Here is a 27,148-nt window from a genome sequence, read left to right as displayed (position 1 = left end):
ATACTTATCAAAGGCCTAATCAATAATAATAGAGAGAGAAAAGGACACGAAATGATGCGACTGAATGTATACTAGCGTGAGATTGTCCCGTTAACAGTTACTAACGAGACAAGGGAACATTAAGAAAATACGATACTGTAGTGAGTAAACATCAAAGGTGAACAATAATAGTTAAAACACAATAGTGAAAGGGTACAAATATTATCGAAGCCAATCGAACCAATGCATGTCAAGGGAATTCCAAAAAAACAAATAATTGTCAATCTTAGAAGGGGGTGATATTTGTAAAAAACAGGAATCGGATAAAACAAATTTTTTGGGGTAAGAATTGGGAAGCCCAATTACCCCTCAGTAAGTCCAAAGCAAATGGAGGCAAAACTTGTTTAAAGTTCCCTAGATTATACTACCTAATCATTGGCTAAAGCTATGCCCCTCGATGAAAGGCATGTACTTCACAGAGGTAGATTCAAAGGAGCTTTTCTGGCAGTAACTGTCAAGCAGAGACTACCAGCAGTCTTGGCGGTCATCATAACTTGCCTCTTCACTTCTTCCATATAAATATAGAGGTCTCCCCCTAAAATATCTAGATTTCTACAATTTCCCCTATTTTCTAAAATTATCATGTAATTCAGCTGTTTTGAAGCCTTTAACGCCCCCCCCTCGCTCAAAAAGACAGTTCTTGAGTATGGTGTTTGCCTTAATTATTTAATGCTATTTATCCATTAAGATTCGAGGTCATTGCAAAACAGCTCGGTCTTGCAGGAACAAAGAAAAATATTTTTGAATCTGAAGTTGGTTACAGCATGTGAATTGCCTAACTAGTACGTGATCAAAGGATTATTACAGTCTCGCACAACTAAACCATGAGCAAAGGGTATTCAGCGTACAAATGTAACAAAATGTCTATAATTAAATACTACATCATCTGCTGCCAACCAAGCTTAATTCTATCATCTTTTACCCTCGTGATCATCAGGTATGATAAATCAGTGTACATGACATGCTTGTATCTCTGTAGCAGTATGAAGTAGAAAATTGCTAGTGCAACTTAGACATAATGGAAACAAAGAGCTTTTCAACAACAAGTAGAATATAATTCATGCTGAATCTATCGATATTGAATAATGTGCTATAACATTATCCTTTCTTTCTACCAGTGCATGCGACTCAGCTGACTGCTATGCGAAAAATACGTCCAAAAAGGATAAATTTATGAATTTATCCAATAGCGGGCCATAATTGCTAAATTTGACCTCATAAACAAGATAAGGATGAGCAGAGAAAGTAAATTGAAAGAACATTTATCCAAGCATTTCTCGATTGCTTTCAGCAACCACCTAATCAAACATAAAAAAGGCTCCTGAAGGAGGTCAATTTACTTCATGACCATGATAATTTTATTCTTGACAATTATTGATAATCCCACTAGGAAATATGACTTAATGAGCAAATTGCTCATCCTTTAAAGTAAAAAAAAAAGCTGATAGCTAAAAAAAAAGAATTTTTCTGCGTTATCTTTGCAGCAACAAAATGCTTCAATGAAGTCAAACTTTTATGTTAATCTACATTATTCAAGACAAAATATTTACAGAGTCCAGATCAGCACCTTTTCTCCTTTGTTTTATTCTTCTAGAGATTCCAATATAAACTGCCAGGACAATAGATTCAGATTCATTTTTCACGAGGCTTTTTCTTAGTTCTTTTCGTGGATGCTTGTACCAATTTAAATAACACACGACTCCATGAACATGGTGTTTGTGTTTTCCAAGATTTTTGTTAACACGTTTTTCTTCTTTGTGGAAAAAGGATTAGATGTAGCCAGGGGCTGTACGTAGGGTTTTTGTTTGGGGAAGGTTTTTTAGGGGAGGGGGGACAAAAAACTTTTAAAAATGCACAAAAAAATCTATATGGATTTTTTTACGTTTTTACAAGTCAGACAAACATTTTGGGAGGAAGGAGGGTTCCAATACCCTAACTCTCCTGGATACAGCCTTAGCGAGAGTGCTACATCAATTGCGTTTAGCAAATCGTAATTAAATAAGATCAACGGTAGTCACGTGTATGATGAGACTGTAGGTCATCAATGTGTACCATAATATAAGTGAATGATACACAAGCGGTTTTTCATGTTCAAAATAAACGCAGTAATATGCATTGCTGCTATTCTTTATTGTTTGATTCATATTTTAAAGAAGTTGAACATAACAGCCAGGTATAATGACATAAACATTCGCTAATAAGTTTTTTATGTGTCTGACGTATATTTTTACAAAAATACGAACGTGAAAGAAAGAAGGATAGAGGACTTACACAGTGAGGTGGGGGCTCTAGGACCCACCTCTAGAAACTAATGCGCTGAGGTTTTTGCATTCAAAATCGACGTAAGAATATCCACTGTTGTTTTTCTTTAATGTTTGATGCATATTTACACAAAGCTGAACGTAACGCGCAGGTAAGCACACATAAATTTCCGCTATTGTTTTCTTATGTCTGACACATATTTTGTGAAAATACAAACATTAGAGACAGGTAGGATTTGGTATGTGCTTATGGAGGGAGGGGGGCTTCGGGACCTACTTCTAAATTCTAAAGTTTCTTCAATTTCTTCAATACAATCCTAATAAGGGGGGATTAAACCCAGGTTTGCTTCTCACTCAATTAAAATATCTGTCTTGGCTTTTTCTACAATTAGCCATAACTTGATGCCCACAACTATTCTATTTTAATTCAAAATATAAATTTTCATTTTTTATTATTACCCCCTCCCCCTGAAAATAAACTTCTGGGTAGGTACCTGGGTAGGATCTACCTATCTGGAACAAGCCGATTTGAACAAACTTCATGTTGGGTCATAATATTCTAACGAGGCGGTTCAGGTAAACCCAGCGGTTTGTCAAAAAAGCTCTTTCAAAAATCTATATTTAGATGGAGATGTCCAGATATTTATAAATTTAAATACAATTGCAAATATATTTCCTGGGGGGCTGTACGATAGTCAATTGGAGAATCCCTTTCTGTTCTAAATATGTCTAAAACAATTGGCAATGAATCCTGAATACCTTCCTATATAAAGAAGTACGCAAGCCATATTTTGAAACTGAAACTACAAGCGCAAACAAAACAATAAAAAATATTCAGAATCTAGTCATGGTGAGAATGCAAAAAGCTTTGGAACTCCTATGCAGCATATTCATATTGAATAAACAAAAACGTAAAATAAATGCAGAATTCGCACTTAGTCATAGCTACAAATAAAGATGCTTGGTAAGCAAAGCTCGACGCGTGAAAAATTCAGCGTTTCAATTAGCAGAATATTCTACAGGGCTTGCTTAATCATAACAAGGTTGTCAGCATTCTGCTTAAAGAAGAAAAAAAGGAACAAGCTAAGATGTATGTAATATCCACAATTTGGTTTGTAACGTAAGACAATATATGAAATTACACACTTCACTCCACCAACTATCTTACTTTACAGTTACGTAAAAGAAAATTTTCCAGCTAAAAATATTCCCAAGTCATCAATATTTCATATTGCACTAAATATATTTGAGTGCATATTTTCTATCAATATACCATATATCACTTCTTGGCAGCAAAAAAAAAAATCACAAGAGGCATAACTTATTTTGAATAAATCATCCTGTGGCAGTATATTGAGGGATTGCACAAGAAAAAAGACAGAAAATTAGACCTGGATAAAATCTTCTGTGAATAGTACCTATGCCCTTTATAGAGAGTGGGGGTTTAGCCTGAAGTTTTCTGAAGAGTCTAAAGGTAATTTTTATTTCCCCATTTCAAGCTCGGACCTGTCTGCAACTATGGTGACCAAGAGGATGTATTGCCAAGTGTTGGAAGAATACACTTGTAAAAACACTCTTTTTAGTTAATCTTTCTGTGTAACAGCATTATAACTAAATTCAAAATTACTTTTAAAATGGTTAATTGTAAAAAGAAAAAACAAGTTTCCATTAGATTGGAACACCACATCATGAAATCCAATCTTGCAGGAACAAATTGTCTGAGTTACAATTAGTTTGAACTTTAACGACGTTTATGAACAGTTTAAAAAAAAATAAATAAAATTAGTTTCTCCCTGACTGAACCAATTACTTTCTGCGCAAACTATGTAAGATTCTGTTGTATTTTGATTCTTTTTCAGGCGTGAACACAAAAACGAATCTTCTGTAGCCAGGTATGTACACAGGATTGTAATCGTGGCCCAACAAAAGAAGAAAAAAATTTGAATAAGAAGATGTCCAGAAACTCGGAGAAATTCAGGATTTCTTGTGGGCAGACCCCAAGGCCTCCCTCCCCCTGCATACTTGCCTGTCTCTAGTGTCCTAAGCATCCATCTAAAATGACAAAGATTCAAATGATCACAACCAACGTCTATTCGAAGATTTTTTTCGGAGAAATTCCTTTAAAAATTGGAGAGGGATACTGAAAGTCGAAAATTCAGCGCCCTTATTCTAAGCTTATTTTCAACATCCCCTAGGAAAAACACTCGGATCTTAACTGTTGCATATACTCATACCATTATTTCCAGTTTTCAGTAAAGTGTAAATGACAATTCAGCGTTAAAAGTGAAGGGTTTGCCCTCGTAAATAAGAATAGTTGCCTCATTACAAAGAAAATTTTGAATGAAATATTAACGAAATAAAACCTGATACTATGCAACAAATGTCCAATAGAAAAATTTGTGTCGATTAGAAAAAAAAGCAGTTATTTTTATTTCTTCAATATCAACACTTAGGTTCAGGCAATCATATGAAACATTAGGATATTTTGAGGGACAGGCCCTTCCCCCCATTAAGGATGTTTTCATCGGTTTAAGAATTATCGTTGTTGTTTACGCTACTAGCGTTAGAAAAAATTAATACAAAAAAGCAAAGAATGAAGTGATTAGCATCTGAAATACCAAACATAAAAGGTCGTTAACGAAGAAAGGAAATAATATCCTCAATTAATACGATAAACTAGAAATTTTTTAAATCATTTAAGCCTGTGGCGGACCCTAATCTGCCTATGATTGATTTATAATCATAACCAGTGTTACAAAATACCTGGTATAAGATAGCACAGCTGTGAAAGAAAAAAAAATGCCCCGAAGGCATCCTTTTCCGAGTGAAAATGCGCCAGGAGTGCAATTTTTCCAAAAACATTGGTTTTGAAAAATGCGTTTTCTTAAAAAAAATGCGTAGTCCCCAAAAACGTACCCAAAAGGATTACATCCTGTAACGCCGATTCTCGTTATGAAGAGTTTTAAAATGAGCTTCCAAAAAGACAAAAAAGACGTTTGCACTAAGAAGAAGTAAGATACTAGTGTATTATCCACAGAATAGCCTACTTAAGAAGCTTGCTTTGTTTGATCTGAGTAAAACCGGTTTTCTATCGCATTCGGTTATACTTATTTTATTCTCTCGTGAAATAAACTACGATACAGGTATATTTTGATTAAATATTTAATACATAGAGGTGGTTAGGTCAGGTATTTAATATAATGCGTTCTCCATAATTCTTTGTTATAGCTTCCATAATTTGGTTAGTAAAGTATTATATTTTCATAATATTTTGGTACATCTCACTATAATTAACTTAACTTTACTTCTTGAGTGTGCTCGAGATAATACACAAGTACCGAAATTAAGCTCTAGTATGGAACTGGTGAGTAGATACGTCAATACCAGTTTTTCGGATATAAATTATTTCAACTAAAGATTTGCACAACCCGGTCACTAAAATTTTCCAAATAATTTCATTTTACGCTCCAATAACGCATCTCTAAGAGACAATACACCCGTTTTAGCAAGCAATAAACGAACAATAATTGCTTATTGAAAGACCCTAAAACCGGGAATGAACTTTCGTCTACATGACAATCAAGCAGCAGATGAACTTGTAGATTGATGGGACACTTTCAGCAGACGAAGTTCTGTAGTAGCTGTTGTGACAGAACACTTTTGCGAATGAACCCGCATGAATATTTTACTATTTACTCGGTAACCATCTGCTGCGTATTGACAAATACCTACCGTCAGATATAGCTACATTATTCCCTAATAAGCAGTCGAGGGACAATGAAAGGGGATTCAAGCAACGACAACTCTATTTTTATCCCGATTGGACCAACATGACATCTCCTGACAGATTAAATAGGATTACCCCTTTGTTCACGCCTTTTGACTCAAAAAGGAAATTGACAATATTACCATAAAGAAATCGCATAATACTGGCTCATACCCCTTTCTATGCAAATACAAAATCGCAAACACCAGTGAGAGAAGCATAGCATAATGTACTCGTAAAAAGCAAAATTCATCTAATTTAAATATAGCTATCAAATAAAGGTAATTTAGAAAGTATAACAGTTCAAAATAGGGATGAAACCTTTTAATCGACAGTGAACAGATATAAAATTTTTTAACTGGATATTTCGAACACATATACAGTTTTACTGCTGATGATGAACACTGTATATGTGTTCGAAATATCCAGTTAAAAATTTTTATATCTGTTCACTGTCGATTAAAAGGTTTCATCCCTATTTTGAACTGTTATACTTTCGTCATGGAAAGGCAGTGTGGTCTTCGAGGTTATCTAAGGTAATTTAGCCATATCAATTACCTCAATAAGAATGGTAAGTAGAAGAGACCCGTTTTTAAGTCAAAGATTAGCCTATTTTGTCCGCAAATAAACATGGAAAGTCGAAGTACTTGATCCTATAAAAAACTTAAAACATAAAGCCGTGCATCTTAAGAGGGTTGAGGGGAAAAATTAAAATTACAAAAGAAAACAGGTATATTTTTTCAAATATAGGAACACATTTGATAATGATATTATTGATATCTATATTTACTTTACTAATAAACACAATTATAACTCTTTACATTTTACATCTAGTGCACTGATGGAAAAACATACGTCTTTGTTGGCGTGCAGTAGTATAATTTAAACACAGGAAAGATCTTGAGATATAAAAAAATTGAGGAGCAGCCCCAGCCTAAAGCTACCTCTTTCCTGCCTATAGTCTACGAACAGAAACTTTTGTTGATAACACTAGCAATCCCCCTATTTACGTTCCTGGCAAAAGATGAAGAGTTAATTAATTACTTTTAAAAAAAGGACTGGTCAGGATATAAATTATTTAGTCAAGATACTTAGATAAAGACCAGAGTCACTAATTTAAAAACAGTCATTTATCTGCTCTAAAATTGTCGTTATTTTCCTTAACCACTTCTGGAACAAAAAAGTATAGAATTACTGTCCAATCTTTTTTGTATTCTTGCTGCTAAGAAACTGATATCACCTCGTTGCTTCCAGGAAAAGAATGGCATTTGATTACATTGACATTTCACGACACCATATACACCAATGGTAATTATTAACGGCGGTGACTATAATTATTAAAAAAAAAAAACAGTCAAGAACCTCTTTTGTTAAACAAACATCGAGACTTGGCTACTTTGCTAGTGAATTTCATTCAAACCGCAAAAATGACAATAAATTTGTTTAACAGAATATTTAAGCACAGTTATTGAACAAGATTCTACTGGCGCTGTGGTCATATAATAATGTGTCTGTTTACTTCTAAAGATAGAAGCAGAGTCCAGCTTTCAACAATTTTTTTTACAAGTTTTTCTAATCTCCACCTCCTCTCAGTGACATTACATTTCCAAACCTTTAAAGAAAAAAAAGCTTTAAATGTCAGCTACCCTGAGCTGAGATTCAACATGCCTGGTTGCACGAGAGGACACTTCCCTTGCACAAACTATTTCGTAACATCAGTTTTTAACAGCACAAGTGAAGATCCAGGCCAAGGAGCCTTGTAAGACTCTGCAGCCTTTTTTCTAGACACTGGGCCTTCTATAGGGACAAACATCTTGTAGTTTTTGTTTCATATATAAAAAAATTGCTTTATTTTTTATATCAAGTTAGAAAACACAATTCAACTAAGAATTAGTCGTGGTAGTCGTGGAAGTTTTGGGTAGTCGTTGCTCGAGGTTTCATTACAACTCAAGCCCATTCAACTCAATTCTTCTTTAGCTCAATCCCATTCAGCCCATTCGCCATTCAACTTAACCCCATGTACATTAAACCTCATTTAATCTTTCCGCTAATCCGCTTAATGCAAACAAATTCAATTCAATCCCATGTTGCTCAACTCAAATTAACTTAACCTTTATGCATTTGAACACTCTCAAAGTCTGACTCAAATGAAATGGTGTTTATTCATTGGTTGATAATTATGTAAGTGTTTTTTAATGATACTTTGACGTGTTAAAAACCCTCACCCCACTATTCTTGAAGAAAGAACAGCAACTTATCCTTCTATCTTGTGTAATTCAAACTAGAAAAACCTATTATTTCCAAGGCCCGAGCAGACATAAAGAAAACATTTTCACATTCAATGGCCGGCCATAAATTTCTAAAAACAAGTGCTTAATCTTGTTTTACCAAAAATTAGCTGTATTGAGCTGAGTTAAACGGGGTTGAGTTATATGAAAGTTGATTCAAAGGAAGGTTCAGTTGAAGGAGAAGGGTTAACCAATAATGGTTAAATCGAAAGAGATTGAGTTAAATGCACACCATCACTCCCGCCGGCTTCAAGCGCATCACATCAATCGAAGTCTTTCAATAACAATCATTGACCAAAAAGTAACAGAATCCAAATATCTTAACTCTCCTATAACATTGTTGACCTCTATTAACAATCAGCGGCCCTTACTCTTATGAATTTTAAATTCTAATACTCAGAGCATATATGCTTCGTACGTTTTACTGATACTGACTTTATTAATAAGTCAGTATAGTAGAAACCCCTAGGAACCACTTTAGCCTCTTGATTCAAATATTCATATTATATACGCTTTGTATATTTTACTTAGTCACCGTTGAACATCCAACAGGTTTTACTCCGCTCACTTCACCTAATCAAATCGTTTATAATTTTTAAAATCATTTACATAATTCAAACCAATAACCAAGTGCAGCGTCTGTGTTTAAGTTATCAGCACATAAACCATTGTTGATAAAACGAAGCACACCCAAGAATTACGCTTAGGTTAGATTTTAGTATACGTTTAAGTATTAGGTTAGACTAGGTAAAGTTTAAGTATATCGGGTCTGCATGCAAAATATGATAGCTACAATTATTCTGCATATTATAAAGTAAAAATTGTTTTCTAACTTCACCCTGTCCAAATACTTTACCCTCACCCCTAATGCGCAAATATATAGCCAAATCTTAAATCCAATGCATTGTATCACCTGTCATTTGTCTTGTGGCTATGAAACCGGTTTTCTGAGACCTAACCTAAGCCTAATTTTGAATGTGTTTCGTTTAATTAAAAAGTACCAAAAAAAAATAACAGTGAAACGTATTGATTTCAAAGCTTTTGGGTTTTTCTAACAAAGTAAATAACCTACATATAAACTGAATAGAGTGTATCTAGCGAGAAAATAAATCAAAAGTCCAACTCTCTGGTCTATATTGCTATGTATTTGAACCATTCATATCAGATATGTAAAAATGCAGGGTTTATCAATCCTACATCATTTTTATGAGGAAAAAAATCATTAAGAAAAAATGAAAAATAAAAATCATTTAAAAGAAGATTCATAATTATTTTTAAACAACGAACCATGAACAGAACTAACTGATACACTCAATATTTTATTATTTAAAGGATTACCCTTTAAAAAAAGTTTTGATGCTTATCTTGACAGGGCTTGAGAGGTATCATTTGAAATAAATTGAACCGATCTTGAAAATGTACGGGAATAACAAATAATTAGATTCCTTTCTGTTTGTTTCCTTGTTTTTAACTTTTTTTTTCCCAAGTGAGAATAAGTGCTATTCAGCTAAGTGTCCTTCTTCCTCCACAGAAGAAAGAATAGCTTAGATCTAACTTAAATATTCGCAAATCAAAGGGAATAGCAGACAAAACTTGCAAACTGAAAGAACTCTAGAGAAATCTTTCCGAGGCCTTTCAAAAGTCAATAATGTATTCCGTAATGGTTCAGTCACCATCAACAAGAAAATCCTTCCCGTAATGGGAATCGAATCCGTCCACATCTTTTGTTGAAGGAAAAATCAATCAAATCTGTCCCTCGAACAACTTCTATCGGACTTGATAATTCCCAAAGAACCGATTTTCTATAGCCCTTTTTTCTTTTGCCGAGAAATTACAGAGCAGATATAGAAATAAAGCTAGCATATGCCTTGATCAGAACATTTACTGTTGAATCGACAGTTCTAAAATTAGTCGAATTGAATTATCCTAACAATATCAAAAATTGTTCAGGATGTAGAACATCATGAAAGGTACATAAGCTTTGAGACAACAGAAGATTGTCCCAGTGGTATCAATTGACAGAATTTAAAGGGGGGGGGCAAAATCTAGGGAGGGGGGTAATTTTTTTTGTTTTCATCACTATTAAAGAAAATGTAAAAGACTGTTTTCAATCAAAAATCTTGGGTACTTATTAATTAAATGAAACACACCCAAGAAATTAAGTTAGGTTAATCCTAATGAAATACAACCTTTAGTTTATAGAATAACATAATTTGTGCTATATATTCGCACATAAGGGGAGGGGTGGGGGTAAAGTATTTGGACATCTCTCCTAACCTAACATCCCCTCCCCCTTAATCTGCGTATATATAGCCCAAATTATACAAGTCCAATGCATTCTAGTTACCCGTCATTTGTCTTTGTGGCTATGAAACTTTTTTTTCAAATCTGATATTCAGCAAACTTCTCGACTGTGTTACGTTTATTAAAACAAGTACCCAAATCTTGTAACGGGGGTATTGAAGCAAGTGAATTTCCCATGTGTGGTAAGTAGCATACACCACGGGGACGGGGACTCCTAACACCTCCTTGGGTCTCAAATCATTACGCTTCGAGACAGAAGTTCTTGTTTTTCACTCATTTCAACTTTTTTTTAAATAAAACCAAGTACGAGCAGATGAAAAAGAAACCAAAAAAAATAAATAATAATAATAAACCAGTCGTTAAAACCCTAACGTCTGTATGAAATTCAATCCTTGAAGGTCTTGATCTCTGCCCTTGTCTAGGAGGAAAAAATTTAGATCATTGTGTCAAATTTATTGTTTCCCCAGCTTATGAGCGATGACGTTTCTGATGACTTTAGATTAAGCACTTAATGACGAAATGGAGATGAGAGGGACTTGAACAGGTCCCTGAAAATGATTGATTTTTAACACACTTTGTATGAGCTTTTCAGATGTTTATCTGTTATTTGTGATCCTTAACTAGGGTGCACAAATTAGACAAGAGCTGGCATTATAATTTATGGCTAGAATCAGAGGTGCAATCAAGAGGAGTTTGGGGGAATATCCCTAGAGAATGGTTTGGGATTGATTGTAGCAGGACATCGATGCTTACTTACAGAAATGAAATGAAGAGGCTATCACGAATACTACGAGGGTTTCACTACTCGCTGCCTGCCACTACTCCGCCACAATCCTTTCTTATATTTTGATCATTTTGCACCCACGGACTATCAACACCATCTAACGACTCTCTTAGGCTTTTTAGTACAAATGACCGCAACTGTTACGGTTCTGGCGCTTTTGTTTTTAATGTTCTTAGTCGAGTGGTCAACCTACCTCAATCCTACGGCGATTAGAGAAGTTTTAATCTCAAGACAAACCGCCAGCACCCCTTCGGACCCAAGGACTAGCTTTTTAGCAGGTTTTGGATTTTATTGGATTAAAAATCAATCAGCACCGAAAATTAATACAGACTTGTTAATTCGATTAATTCAACAAACTTTCTATAATTGTGTGCAAGCAAATTCGTAGGAGACTTTGAAGTTTAAGTGGCAAAATTTTAGTATAAGGTAGCTTTTATTCATATTCAAGTTCCTTTTACTCCTTGTGTAAGGTCAGATTTTATCCTTTAATTACGAGTCATATTGTGTGGAATAAGTTGCCCGAATCAGCTCGAAGGTGCCACTCATTCGGTTTGTTCGAAAAAAATTATTACAAACTCTTTGGCTTCTTAGAAGTTATTTTATCTACTTTTTATTTTATTTATTTCATATATATATATATATATATATATATATATATATATATATATATATATATATATATTATTATTATTTCATTGCAGTCTATTTAATCTACTAATCTACTTAATTAATTTAGTCTATTCAATCTATTAGTCTATTTAATTTTGTTTTCTATAGTTTTTATTTTATTTTTCTTCTCCTTTTTGCTCATCTCTCTGTAAGTGATTATTTTTTTTCTTCTCTGAATAAGTGACTCGTTTATCTTCCCCCTTCTTTACAGGCCAAAGAGCCTTTGGGATAATAGTAAAATGTAATATTGCATGTGCATTTAATGATGCGTGAATCTTATCTCATTTATAGAGCATACTTTGATTTTAAGGTTTACTTCGACATTGATTTACTGTAGAACATTACCACATCATTGAGTTTCCATCTTTAAAAAGTTATTAAGTATTACCTCAGGCATAAAATAAAGTGAAGAAACTACCTATATCTTAAATAAGAATGACCCTAAAGCAATTAAAAAGTGGCTTCAATAAATTTGCCACTCATCAGACTATCCTCTTGAAAGATTGATATGAGCTCAGATCTTATCAAAAATCTATAAGCTGCGGCAGAGGTCCTGGGCGTAGCATTTGAGTCACGCCATGTCGGCTTAATAAATCGAATTGTAATCCCCTGAGAATGTGACCGGTTAGAAATTAAATAACCAACAACGCATTCCTGGAATTACTTTAGACATTTAGGGAATTAAAACAATGGCTTTGCACTTAGCGTGTATCTTTATTATGAGCATTCATCACAACTCGAACAAATTATAAACGATAAAGCAATTTATCTTTCATTTTATTTTATTTATTTTTTTTTTTACGGGAAGACTGTACTCTGAACTAAAAAATAAAAATTAATGGCTATTAACATTGACAAATTCCCCAGAGCTGAAATAGACTACTGAAATAAAAAAAAAAAAAAAAAAAAAAAAAAAAAAAACAGAGTATGGTTGAACAGGACCATTGTAGTCACTACTGAAATTACAATAAGTCAAAATCAACTTTGGAGGGGAGACTTATCATGAATAAGGGCAAGACGAGGGTGACAAACGAGGCATAACCAGCAGTGCCACCGGGAATTTGACATTTAAGACTGTTTGCGAATGATTTACGCAATTGGCTTTCATTCACAATGATGCACACAAGAGAGCTCACACAAAGGTTGGAGTTGAATTTACGAGATGTTGCAATACTCCCTTTTTTGCATTACTTGACTTAGTAATGTGCGAATATTTTCTCGTTGTTAGGCTTCGATCTGATTTAGGAAACGTCGAAGGTCAGGAGGACGGTTCAACTAATTTTTGCCCTCTTAGAATCAGCCTGAATTCCCTACCCCTACTTGCCAGAAAATTTTTTAAAACTGTGGCTTTAAAACCTACAATTTTGTGGTTTACTTTCTCCCACTCCTCAAAAGATATCCTCTGATCCTACACCCCCCAAAAAATATCAGCATGTCAGTATTTTGGCTCTAATCACGTACTTTTTCCAATCATCAGTAAATTGTGTGGAGGGGGGTTTCCCCCATCTAGAAATTAAAAATACCTTTAGGTTATTTTCATTAAATTTTAAATATTAAAATATTTAGCATATTTAGTTGAAAAAAACAACAAAATTGTCTTCCCTTAAATTTTTAAAAATGCACTTGACCCCCTCAGTAGTTTTGTTAATAGACACCTTGATCATCAGACCGCCTCCCTCCTTTCAAAAATATCGTATGAAGGTTGAGGTTCCATTGATGTAGGCTAGATGTACCTTCGTCAATTTTCATGCCAGAAGACATGGGGATAGAATTCCTTTTTTGTTATTCTTTTAATTAGTGCTGGACCTAAAGAAAAACTTTGACTTTATAGCAACACTCTGATGTCTATAATTTCCTGTTTTTTTATATAATATGCCCTTCTTTGTATTTTTACTTATTCAAAACCAATAGCTCCCTCCCCCTAAATAATTATGAGCCAATGACAGTTCTAAATTGATGGATTAGTTTAAATAAAGTTAAATTTGTTCATTAACAATGGTAATAAGAATAACAATTCATCAGTGATAAAAGAAGCTATGACAAAATCAATACAAGAGCTTTTTTGCAGTTGCTGCTTGGCAACTGTGACGGCTTTAGCAACAGGAAACCAATTCGATGGGAAACTTCTATTAGTGTCAAACTTACACATCCCAAGAAGTTGGACTTCTTCAAACAGAAGCTGGGAAAAATACTAGAAGCATTTCAACTTTCAAAAACTAAGAGGAATTTCCATAAGTCAATAGGACAGATTGATGGAATAAAAGAAAATACATTAAAAATCAGTAAAACCTTACTAATTCTAAAATGTCACTTTTATTACATAAAAATAAATAGAGTTGTGATAAATTTGCATATATTATCCTATCTTGAGCACCAAATTATTCATTCGAAAAACTAACTTTGTTCAACAAAACAGTCATTCGTATATATATATACAGCAATGACAGTGATATGCCCAAGGGGAGGGGACTAGCTTTTCTTAAATATACGGTTACGTCAAATTATCAATTTTTTCCATTATTTCCTTCCCCCTTCATTTTTTTTATTATTCCCCCGGGAAAAATATAAATGACAAATACTTCTTGAATACCTATTGAAGATTCTGCGGTGGTGGGAATCTTCGAAATCAGGATCTTGAAAAATATATCAAAACTTAAGGTAGGTTTTCCTTAGCAAGGTACATTGCAAAAAGAAAGAAAAACATTGGTCCAAGGGCGTACACAAAACAGGTTAGGTGCACCCATTCCCCTCCCCCCACAAAATAGAGTTGTTAAATGGCTTAACAATTGAAGAGACTCCGCCGGCCTAACTAGAGAAATGTAACGAGAGGCTTTTGTTTCGGTTGTTGCATATTCCTGTCGAAAGCAAATTTCCACACACGACTTTGCAGCCATGAAATGAATGATATTTAAATATTTCAACGTTTCACTCCTATCCTTGACGAAAATGTGTAGTTTTTCGTAAAACGCTGATTCTTCATAAATTGTCTTTAGGCAAGAGTGTCGTGAACTGTGATTATCGGTGCGTAACTATAAGACTTAATAACTCTCATAGCTATACACTTAATTGCAGAATTACATTAAGCTGCGGGATGCTAAGCCGTGAAGCACTAGATTACTTATGCGAAAACCAAAGAAAAATTACCACCAATTATTACACACAGCCAAATAATAACGACAATTACAGCAACAGCCTTAAGCTTGCAATTCCTTCTGAAGCTTCTTCTAATACAGGTACTACTATTATGTCAAGTTGAAACTGCTTCTCTCATTACACTGCTCTCAATTTTAAATACACATTACAACCATGGAGATATCAAAATATAGTATTGACAAAGGCCAAGCTCTGAGACAAAAACCTTGGGTTACAAGAAAGAAAGACAACTGCAGTTAAAATTTTGAGAAAAAAAACTATCAAATTTTAATCAGAAGAACAAATAAGACTTCCACACAGGTCTGACAAACCACATGGTGAAATTCAATAAAACAAAACCATATACGGTAGGGTAATAATGGGACAGCTAAGCATCCGCAGAACGTGTCCTAACCATCTCGACCGTTCTTTCTTCATGGTCCTAGAAAGCAGGATTGAACCAAACTTTTCGCACAGCCTACTGTTTGAAATACGATCAGTCAGCCGGGTACCCAGAGCAAAGCGTAGGCAATTTCTCTGGAAAACATCTAGTAAATCTTCATCCGCTATTCGGAGCGCCCATGGTTCAGAGCCATATTTGACCACTGCCATCACTGTACCTACCAATACGGTATTCTAATCTTGTTTTGCAGACTTATCTTCCTATTCTTCCAAACTTTTTTTAATTGCGAAAAACAGCCTGAGCCTTGGCTATTCTACTTTTAACATCTTCATTGCTCCCACCTTCTTTACTAATAATACTACCAAGATAAGTAAAGCTGCCCACCAGACATCCAAAAGTAAACAATATATACCTAAAAGTATACCCAAATGTAGACATTTTAAAGGCCCCCTAAGACTTCATCAAACGGTTAAGACAACGACATAAATGTTGTGTCTATCTTAAAACTGCATGAGATAAACATATTGAGCTTTGATCTTGGGTGGCTGAACATTCTTTGAAGCTTCCTAAACTTTAGATTTACCCTAGTGTGAACACAAACCTGACTCTTAGTTTGGTAGCGAGTGGATCTTTCCCCGGGAGGGATGAGAGGGTTAAATTTTTGTCACTTTGAACTGATTAAAAACCACTAAATTTTTTCCCTGGGGATCCTTTTGGCTAATTTAAGAGGAGAAAAGGCATGGATTAGTCTGGTATTTAGCACAAATCCTCTCTTTCTCTAGTTCTACAGAAAAAAAAAATCGAATTACATAAATTTATTTTTATCAATACCAAAATACGGTAAGTTCTTTAAAGCTATTCGCATTGAACATTACAGACAACAAAAAAAGCAAAATAAATGTTGCACCAAAGAAGAAATCAGGATCAAAAGCAAGATTGTTGTAACTTATGTAACACGAAATATTGAAGGGACCTCTTCATTTAACCAATGTAGGGCTTATTTCATCGATTACTTTTTGGTCTGAATTATTTTGGTAAATTAGAGGACCCCGCCCAGACACCACTTTTAGAATTGGCTAATTTACTAAACGTTTCATTTTATCATCACCTAACTATTTATGGAACGAGCTAAATAACAGTTAGATAAATTACGTTTATCGGAGCAACCAAACATCTACTTGTTAATCCCAGCTTCTGAAGAATTTCAGGCGTAAACAGTTACAGAAGAAATACCTAAAAAGGTACTAAGTGCTTGGGTTGCACATGCAAAAGTCAATTTGATTATATCAAAATTGACATTCTAAAAGTTATTTCTGCAATTTTCTTCCTAAATAAGGCACGTAAGGACCTTCAAATAGTTCTATCTCCCTTGAAATAACCAAATAATCAAATATTGGGGCTTTTTTCGTTATTTCCTGAATTATAATTTTCGTTTTTATGTTTTTCCCCAAATTTGGACCAAGCCCCCCCAACCCAAATTGTTGCACACCTTATTACTGTACGCATCCACCCTAAATAGTTGGTTATTTACTCAAAGGATTTAGTAACCCAACTCACTCGACAAGATGTAATCTTACATTAGAATTTGACAGACTAGTGTCTATGTCGTAATTATAACTATCATGTTATAGCTTTCATGTTCATTTTTTGATTTTTTCATTACCAATCAATTTTCGACTGAAGTACCATTATACCTAACTAAACTTTCGTTGCTACAACAAAATAATAAGAGTACTAAGATACAAACTTCACAAAGAGTTGCTAATAATAAAACCTGTTTCATTAGCAAAAAGCCAGCATTTATTCAACCAGTTCTTTATAGCTAAAAAATTATTGCTAAAGGCAGTCGTATAAAGCCTCTTGGCCCGTTTATTAGCAAATACTATCGACTTTTACTTTGCGCAATAGACAAAAACACAGAAGAATATCGAGGCTACTTAAACCTACCTTGCAGCTAAATTTATATTTGCTACGCTTTAAAATCAAATCACGATACAGGCTATATATATATATATATATATATATATATATATATACATATATATATATATATATATATATATATATATATATATATATATATATATATACATGTGTGTGTGTATACACTACCAGTTCGGATTATAGCGTACCCATCATCTAGCCGAAAAAAAATATTCATGGTTGTGTTGATGTTTGCTCATGGGTTGTGTTGATGTTTGCTCATGGGTTGTGTTGATGTGGTATATATATCACTATGTATAGCTTTAAAACAACGACATTGGCTTTGTAACAACATTTAGAGTTTAAAGGTCAACAATTTTGAAGCCATCGTTCGGAAATACCCTTTTTTATCTGGGGATATGCTTGCGAATTATCTATTCCATGAAGGTCTTTGATGCTAAAGCCTAGATCATTTTAAATCGAATCGGGAGTCAACCACTTCCCACCACCTGGTTTACATCTATGGGCATCATTTTTCCCACCACATGTGACACTTCACACCACTCATAAGCAAACTTTCGCCACTTTAACTAAACGTGGCACTTGTCACATAGTGTAAATGATTTTGGCAAGTGTCAAATTGGAATGAATCAAAGTTGGTTTCTGAAGGTAAGATTTATTGGCTTTGAAGTCGCATCTTTGTTACCTAAATAGTATTTTTACTACTAATGTTGCCATGTAAATTAACTTACATTCTTTTGAAACATACATTCTTGTTGTAGAATACCAATCAAACAGTTCGTGGTAACGAACTGTAGTAAGGAGCGATCCGGCTCAATAGTAACCAAAACTCTAAAAAATTGAATTTTGATATCAATAGCTACATCAAAAGAATCGCATTTTAATGCTGATTTTAAATATATAAGTTTCATCAAGTTTAGTCTTACCCATCAAAAGTTACGAGCCTGAGAAAATTTGCCTTATTTAGGAAAATAGGAGGAAACACCCCCTAAAAGTCGTAGGATCTTAACGAAAATGACACCATCAGGTTCAGCGTATCAGAGAACCCTACTGTAGAAGTTTCAAGCTCCTGTCTACAAAAATGTGGAATTTTGCATTTTTTGCCAGAAGACAAATCACGGGTGCGTGTTTATTTGTTTGTTTTTTTTTTTTTTTTTTTTTTCCCAGGGGTCATCGTATCGACCAAGTGGTCCTAGAATGTCGCAAGAGGGCTCATTCTAACGGAAATGAAAAGTTCTAGTGCCCTTTTTAAGTGACCAAAAAAATTGGAGGGCATCTAGGCCCCCTCCCACGCTCATTTTTTTCCCAAAGTCAACGAATCAAAATTTTGAGATAGCCATTTTGTTCAACATAGTCGAAAATCATAATAACTATGTATTTGGGGGTGACTTACTCCCCCACAGTTCCTGGGGGAGGGGCTGCAAGTTACAAACTTCAACCAGTTTTTACATATAATAATGGTTATTGGGAAGTGTACAGACGTTTTCAGGGGGATTTTTTTGGTTTTGGGGGTAGGGTTGAGGGAGGGGGCTATGTGGGAGGATCTTTCCTTGGAGAAATATGCCATGGGGGAAAAAATTCAATGAAAAGGGCGCAGGACGAATCTGGTCACGTTAGAAAAAAACGTCAAATTCAGAGCTTAATATACAACGCTGGGTGTTCGGAGCCTCTCTATTACGGAGTATAATTTGAAAATAACACAACTATACGAGCGATAAAACATATATACCACAACCATAACTCAACTAACGAAAGAACTGCTAAGAGATAACACAACTATAAAGCGAAAACAGGTGAAAACTAACGGGAAAATAAACGAACTAAGAGGTGGAAGGGGCCCAGAGAAAAAATATAATCCTTTTTCAATTTTGAGCCTAACTTCCGCAAAGGAGTAATAATGTCAGAAGCCCCGAAATACCGAATTATTTTCTTTTCAAACAGTTCGTGGTAAAGAACTGTAGTAAGGGGCGACCCGGCTCAATAGTAAACGGAACTCTAAAAAACGGAATTTTGATGCTAAAAGATACATCAAAAGAATCGAATTTTCACGCTGATTCTAAATATATAAGTTCCAATTAATTTAGTCTTTGTCATCAAAAGTTACGAGCCTGAGAAATTTTGTCCTATTTTGGAAAAAAGGGGGAAACATCCCCTAAAAGTCATAGAATCTTAACGAAAATCACACTATCGCATTCGGCATATCAGAGAACTCTATATGCAAAAATTTCAAGCTCCTATCTAAAAAAATGTGGAATTTCATATTTTTTGCCAGAAGACAAATCACGGGTGCGTGTTTATTTGTTTGTTTGTTGTTGTTTTTTTCTTTTCCCCAGGGGTCATCGTATCGACCAGGTGGTCTTAGAGTGTCGCAAGAGGGCTCATTCTTACGGAAATAAAAAGTTCTAGTGCCCTTTTTAAGTGATAAAAAAATTGGAGGGCAAATAGGCCCCCTCCCACGCTAATTTTTTTCCAAAAGTCAACAGATTAAAATTTTAAGATAGCCATTTTGTTCCGCATAGTCGAAAACCATAATAACTATGTCTTTGGGAATGACTTACTCCTCCACAATTCCTGGGGGAGGGGCTGCAAGTTACAAACTTTGACCAGTGTTTACATATAGTAATGGTTATTGGGAAGTGTACAGACGTTTTCATGGGGATTTTTTGGTTTGGGGAGTGGGGTTGATGGGAGAGGGCTTTGTGGGAGGATCTTTCCTTTGAGGAATATGTCATGGGGGAAGAAAAATTCAATGAAAAGGGCGCAGAATTTTCTAGCATTACTATAAAAAAAAACAATGAAAAAATAAACATGAAAACGTTTTTTCAAATGAAAGTAAGGAATAGCATTGAAATTTAAAACGAACAGAGATTATTACGCATATGAGGGGTTCTAAAAATACTTCAGCATAAAGAGCGAGGTATTTAGGAGGAGATAAATTCCTCGCTCTTTATGCTAAAATATTTTTAGTAATTTCAACTATTTATTCTACGGCCTTTTTGATTCAGGGGTCATTCTTAAAGAATTGGGACAAAACTTACGATTTAGTGTGAAGAGCGAGGTATTAACGAGGGTACAAACCCCCTCGTACACATAATAAAAATATAAGAATATAAAAGTTTGTTACGTAAGTTAATTCTTAAGTTACGTATATTTTTTACTAATAAAAACGTTCGTTGAAAAATAAAAGTTCTAGTAGCCTTTTTAAGTAACCGAAAAATTGGAGGGCAGCGCGGCCTCCTTCCCCACCCCTTATTTCTCAAAATCGTCTCATCAAAACTAAGAGAAAGCCATTTATCCAAAAAAAAATTAATATACTAATTTCATTTCAATAATTTATGTGCGGAGAGCCAAAATCAAACATGCATTAATTCAAAAACGTTCAGAAATTAAATAAAAAAAAACTAGTTTTTTTAACTGAAAGTAAGGAGCGACATTAAAACTTAAAACGAACAGAAATTACTCCGTATATGAAATGGGTTGTTCCCTCCGCAGTCCCTCGCTCTTTACGCTAAAGTTCGACTCTTTGCCACAATTCTACTTTTTAAAACAATTAAAAACTTTAGCGTAAAGAGCGAGGGACTGCGGAGGGAACAACCCATTTCATATACGGAGTAATTTCTGTTCGTTTTAAGTTTTAATGTCGCTCCTTACTTTCAGTTAAAAAAACTAGTTTTTTTTTATTTAATCATGATTATGAATCAAGCATTTCACGTGGAATTTGATCTCCTTTGCTTTGACGTGTTCGCTTAACAAGATAGAAAATGTACCCGAACGGGCATACCTTGCTTTAATATTTCAAATGCATTTGCAGACTAGCAGTATTTCTATTGCTATGGATTTTCCGTTGATCCACGATATTTGATGCCAGTCATCATGGACAAAAGAACGCAGTTACGGAATCTACGGAAAACCAGAATCCCACTTAAAATGCCATGCCCAATCTTTCCTTATATATCCCCAAATCACAGAATTCTGGTATCAACACTAATTTTCGATTCGACGTCAACGGATCGGCCTACCCAAATTTTGATACGGTCTGATCTGCGACGTTTTTCGTCTGTGGTATTGGAAATTGATACTCTTTGATATAAGAGGTTTGGACGAAACCCCTACAAAAAGAATGTTGGGGGAACATTACTAGTCAACAAAAAAAAAAAAAATTTCAAATCTGGGCGAAATTCAAATCTTGTAACTGTGATTAGGATAGAAAAAACTACCGGGCTTTGCGGTCTCGTGTACTTCGACCATGAGATTTATGCGGCAACCAACGGCTGGCGGAAAATTCTACTGAATCCGAAACACCATTTACTTTTTTTTTACGAAAAATTCCGACGTTTAATAAACTATAGAAAGAAGCTAGTGGAAACACTGCAGACTGGTGCTCTAAAAGCTTTAGTTCCCAGTTCAATTTTCTGACACAGGGGTTGGGGGAGTAGAGCAGAAAACTGAACGCCAAGTAAAAAACTCTATTTCCAGCACCAAACAGGGTATGAGAGATTAAATCTTGGGAATGATCGAGACCGGCTACACTTCTGACTTGTTTCACTGCGAGGTTTCCTCCTTTAGGTGTATCCGTTGTTTTAAGCTGTCTCAACTTCAAACGACCTGTTTCTCATAATTGCGACTTTCATTGTTGTAACAGTAGTCAATTCCTAGTTGCTAATCGCGAGTTAATTTCAGATTATCATCATTCTTGGTATCGTGTAAATTAAAACCTTAAATTTCTTTTCTTTTACTTGTTACTGAGTTTGCATCTTAAATTTAGTATAAGAAAACGTCAAGAAAACCTAGAGAATTTCAAAACTTCGAATTAATTTTCTTAATTATGTTTCACAGAAAAGAAAATGTCCATAAAGTTTTTAATCTTTACTAGTAGTGAGAGAGAACCAGAAACAAATAAAGACACTAGTTAGAAAGCTCGAAATTCAAATGAGGGTTATGTAAAACCCTTTGAACTGAAGTGATTCTGAACAAAATTCTTTTAACAAACATAGCATTGTGTCAACTTGACAAACTGTTCCAAAGTTAATGATTGGATCTAGTGCGGCTCCTGTAAGCAGATAAGGTAAATATGCCATTTTACTAAATTTAAACGAGTGAAAATGAAAAACTTGCTGGTCGCCTTGCTTTCCGCGATCAGCAGTTAGGTTCTCTAGTGTATATAATAAAACTAGTCCAAAATGATTATGATACATTCACACAAGGCAGCTAATCGTCTCAATATCTAAATACACTCGAGGTTTTCTACCACTCTAACACGCATTCTGTATAATATGTTACAGAATTGGAAAACCGTAGGCAAGGTCGTATCCCGGGGGGGGGGGATAGTGAGTATGTATACACCTCCCCTAAATTTTTGTCCTACAAGCGAGTTATTAGTAGTAGTAGTAAATTTCTAATGCGTTTTGTAATTTTTTTACCCACTGAAAAAATCCTGGATACGCCCATACCCGCATGCTTACGTTAATCAAGCTAATAGTGGAATGTCCTATTGGGAAAAACCAGTATAAAAGCAAAATTCTTATTCATTAATTTTAGAAGAAGTTCTATTCCTTGAATTTTTCAGACTCGCTTCACTATCCACAAATTAAATTTCTTCTGAATATAACTAAATAAGAATGTTATCATTATAGTATTTAGTTCAGACCTGGACATAAGGAAATTTTGTCTTATAGCCACCACATTCAGGATCTTGTATCGCGAACATGAGACCAATAACCAGTTTTTATGATCTTTATATCAGACAGTATTAGCTTTCGGCTCGATGGGAAACTACATAGTAGCTTTGTAGATATAATATAGTTAAATCTAACCTCACTGTTATCATTTCGAAAATACGGAGCTTTCATCTTTAGTTTTCTATGTGTCAAAAATATGTTCTTAACCTAACTTCACTTCTTGATTATGTACCGGATAACAAGTACCGTACTAATTAACCCACTAACTTCTGGCTGATCACATATGAGTCTTCCACCATTTATTCAAGGGGTGTGAGCATTCAACCTCCATATTGCGTAAGTTGATACCAAGTGTGAACTAAAAACACTTTTTCCAAGCCGGCAAAATTGAGAAGTCGGACTGCCTTTTGAAGTTGTCGGGTTATCTCATCGCAAGCAAATATTTGTAGCATATGGGAAATAGGTAATCAACCCGAGGCGAAGAGAACTTTCGGTTCGCAATTCACCTGCTCAAGACAAAAGCCTAAGTAAATAAAAGTGGAGATTTTACGGTTTCATAAAATCACCAAAATAACGCCAAATAAACTAATAAACTCACTTAAGAAGTGAGCAAGTTCTCACTAATAGTTGAGCTCCTGTTGTCTATTATGCAGTGCAGACACAGTTGGCAGTATTCCTATATCTTTCCCGAATCCCAGGTCAACTCCTAAGCTAAAATCTTCGTTCAGAAAAGCTGAAACAAGTCAGGAGCCCCAAATAAGTTTTATGAATATGCCCGCTCTTTACGCTAAATTTTTTTCCTGTTTTAAAAATTAGAAATGAGAGAAAGAGTCAAACTTTAGCGTAAAGAGTGGGGCGTTGAGGAGGGAAAAAGGCCGCTTTAATATCCGGAGTAATTTCTGTTCGTTTTAAGTTTTTTTTAATATAGCAGACTTCTTTAAGTTCATTAAGTCTTCAAAAACAGGCGAATACTCAAACAATTCAGAAAGTCATAGGGAAAATATAGATGTCCCAAGGGAACGAGTCCGGAGCCCTTTCCTCTTTTGCCAATAGTCCCCAAACGAAACGTATTTCGTTCCAACTCTTTAGTATGATTTCCAGGATTCCTTTATCTTACGCATGGCTCAAACACCTTGATTAAGATATATTAACCTCAATTTCTGCGTACATGCCCCTCCATAGGGTTTCAAGGTCCAAGGGGTCTAAAAAATCGTCTCGTGTGAAATTCTAAATGATAGACTTTTATCTATCTTCGGATCAACAATATTCAATTTATCTGCAATTTGTCCAAGGTTTATTCAGAATCATTTTATTAGGTTTGCGATATCTTAACTTGCTTCGTCAATTAGAATTTGACCCCCAAAATGCAAGGTCCTCCATTTGGGCCACAAAAACCCTCACCATTCCTACCCTATTCCGATCACGGTCCGTATATGTAAGTTTATAAGAGTGGTAATTATGAGAAGTACCTTGGAGTCACAATTGACGACAAGCTAAAATATTATATACACAATAAACTGCAACTAAAGCTAAAAGAACCTTGACTTATGTTAAATCTAGGCTACAATTAGCTCCAGAAAATCAGCAACAATAAAAAAAACATCGCACTATCGGAGTCCCATCTCCCATCTTGTCCGTTCCCATCTCGAATATGGTATATCAACCACTTCACTTTGTTTGATGATTAGTGGTTGTAATTTGTTAGGGTTCCCAAAGAACAGCCGCCAAAATAGCAATGCACCGAAGACCACTGCTCTATAAAGATTGCTTTTAAAGGCCCAACACACCCAAGCACCAATGAAACGGAGATGAAGTGGTCCAGGAAAAATATTGGCCTTCTAGGCATTTTTCGTCCCTCCAAGGCTACTATGACTCAAGTCACTACAATTAACCTAATTTCTACAAGAAATGCACAGTTTTGGAACCACATCTCACAGAAGAGAGATTTAGATTTGGAAGGTAGGTGAGTTCGAAGAGGCAAGCTCCACAGTCGCGAGTCTGGGGAGTTTATGTTTGAATAGCCTAAATTCCCCTTTCAATTCAAACTACAGGAAATAATGTTATTAATAGTTTTGACTCTATTGCTTGGTAGGCTAAAAATATTTCTGACAAAAAAAAAACTCCAATTACCTCTACTAGCTTTATGTCATTTTTGGTATTTATTACTCACTTCCACTCCTTTTCCCTCCAAAATAGCCTATTGACTTTTAACAAACTTCGAAAATTATTAATGGTAGGGCTACTAGGGGAAAAGAACATTTGATATGGACCTGTAGCCCACTTAATGGTCTATGTATGGGTTTTCAACCTCATACTTCCGCCTCTTCTCTACTTGCGCTGTTTAGCAGATTCTAGACATGCTGAAGGGTTAGAGCTAGTCCCTTGAGAAAACCTTTCTAAGCCCGAACTTGGACATATAATTCATGATTAAAAATTAATAGACCTAGTCACTAAATAGCTCTACAAAAGAAGTTCTTCCTCAATGATTCCTGACCCAAACGACAGGGGATAGGCTATAAAACAGATTTTGGTCAATATTGTGGTTGAATTTGGCCTAGGCTATTCTCAGCAATCCAAAAAAAGCTTTAGAACGAGTTAAAAATTCAACAAACCTTGAAAATAGACAAAAGCTAGTAGTGTCAAAGCTCTCCACTTCATGGTTGGCAAATCCAACTTCATTCGACTAGAAAAACAGCCTTAATGAGAATTCTACCACAGAAAATTAAAACTTAACCAGTAACTTATCATTCAGTTCGAATTCAAAGCTAGAACTAGTTTGTCTAGATTACTTCAGCGCTTTTTCCTCTTACTCCGCCTTTGGCATACCGCATGCGCCATTGCGTCATTTACTGCCCGGAAAAAAAAAATTTGAAATAAGTATTGTGGCTGTAAATTTTATAGGAATCTTGGATTTACAAAGGTTTAACAAAAAGTATGTGAAAACTGTATCTTTTTATCTGGATTAAAACTCCCTGGCAAAACTTTACTACTAGTAGTACTAAAATTACTGATAAGTGGTAAAGGTAGCTCTGAAGGGGTCTGATATTTTGATACTCGTATGGTACGCTAAAAAAATTATACTAAAGAAAAAAGTGATTTTGTAAGCTTAAATTTGGTGATCAAAAACCTACTTAAAACCTACTGCACAGCTTAATGAACAGTAAAGTAGCCTAACGATTTGAGAAGCAACTATTCTAGCTGTTTCAAACTTCTTATTATCAATCAGTTCGTGGTAACGAACTGTAGTAAGGAGCGACCTGGCTCAATAGTAACCAAAACTCTAACAAACGGAATTTTTATAACAATAGTTACATCAAAAGAATCGCATTTTAATGCTGATTTTAAATATATAAGTTTCATTAAGTTTAGACTTACTCATCAAAAGTTACGAGCCTGCGAAAATTTGCCTTATTTTAGAAAATAGGGGAAAACACCCCCTAAAGTCATAGAATCTTAACGAAAATCACACCATCAGATTCAGCGTATCAGAGAACACTGCTGTAGAAGTTTCAAGCTCCTATCTACAAAAATGTGGAATTTTGTATTTTTTGCCAGAAGGCCGATCACGGATGCGTGTTTATTTGTTTGTTTTTTAGTTTTTTTTTGTTTTTTCCCCAGGGGTGATCGTATCGACCCAGTGGTCCTAGAATCTTGCGAGAGGGCTAATTCTAACGGAAATGAAAAGTTCTAGTGCCCTTTTTCAGTGACCGAAAAATTGGAGGGCACCTAGGCCAACTCCCACGCTAATTATTTTCCTAAAGTCACCGGATCGAAATTCTGAGATAGCCATTTTATTCAGCGTAGTCGAAAAATCTTATAACTATGTCTTTGGGGACGAATTACTCCCCCACAGTCCCCGTGGGAGGGGCTACAAGTTACA

The 27,148-nt window shown here is 35.0% G+C and overlaps 1 protein-coding gene across 6 annotated transcripts in view; it reads right to left on the bottom strand.

The window, feature by feature from the left end:
* Positions 1-26,060, bottom strand: part of LOC136029063 (fasciclin-2-like) — a 196,992-nt gene extending 170,932 nt beyond the window's left edge. For all 6 annotated transcript variants that reach the window (XM_065707095.1, XM_065707101.1, XM_065707098.1 and 3 more), the window contains exon 1: positions 25,881-26,060. In XM_065707095.1, coding sequence (XP_065563167.1) covers positions 25,881-25,947 — 67 coding nt within the window. In that variant the 5' untranslated portion in view covers positions 25,948-26,060. The remainder of the gene's footprint in view (positions 1-25,880) is intronic.
* Between the last annotated feature and the right edge of the window lie 1,088 nt (positions 26,061-27,148).

This window comes from Artemia franciscana, chromosome 7 (assembly GCF_032884065.1).
Source record: "Artemia franciscana chromosome 7, ASM3288406v1, whole genome shotgun sequence".
Lineage (NCBI taxonomy): Eukaryota > Metazoa > Arthropoda > Branchiopoda > Anostraca > Artemiidae > Artemia > Artemia franciscana.
Note: the sequence above shows the minus strand (reverse complement) of the source record. Positions and strands in the feature narration are given on the sequence as shown.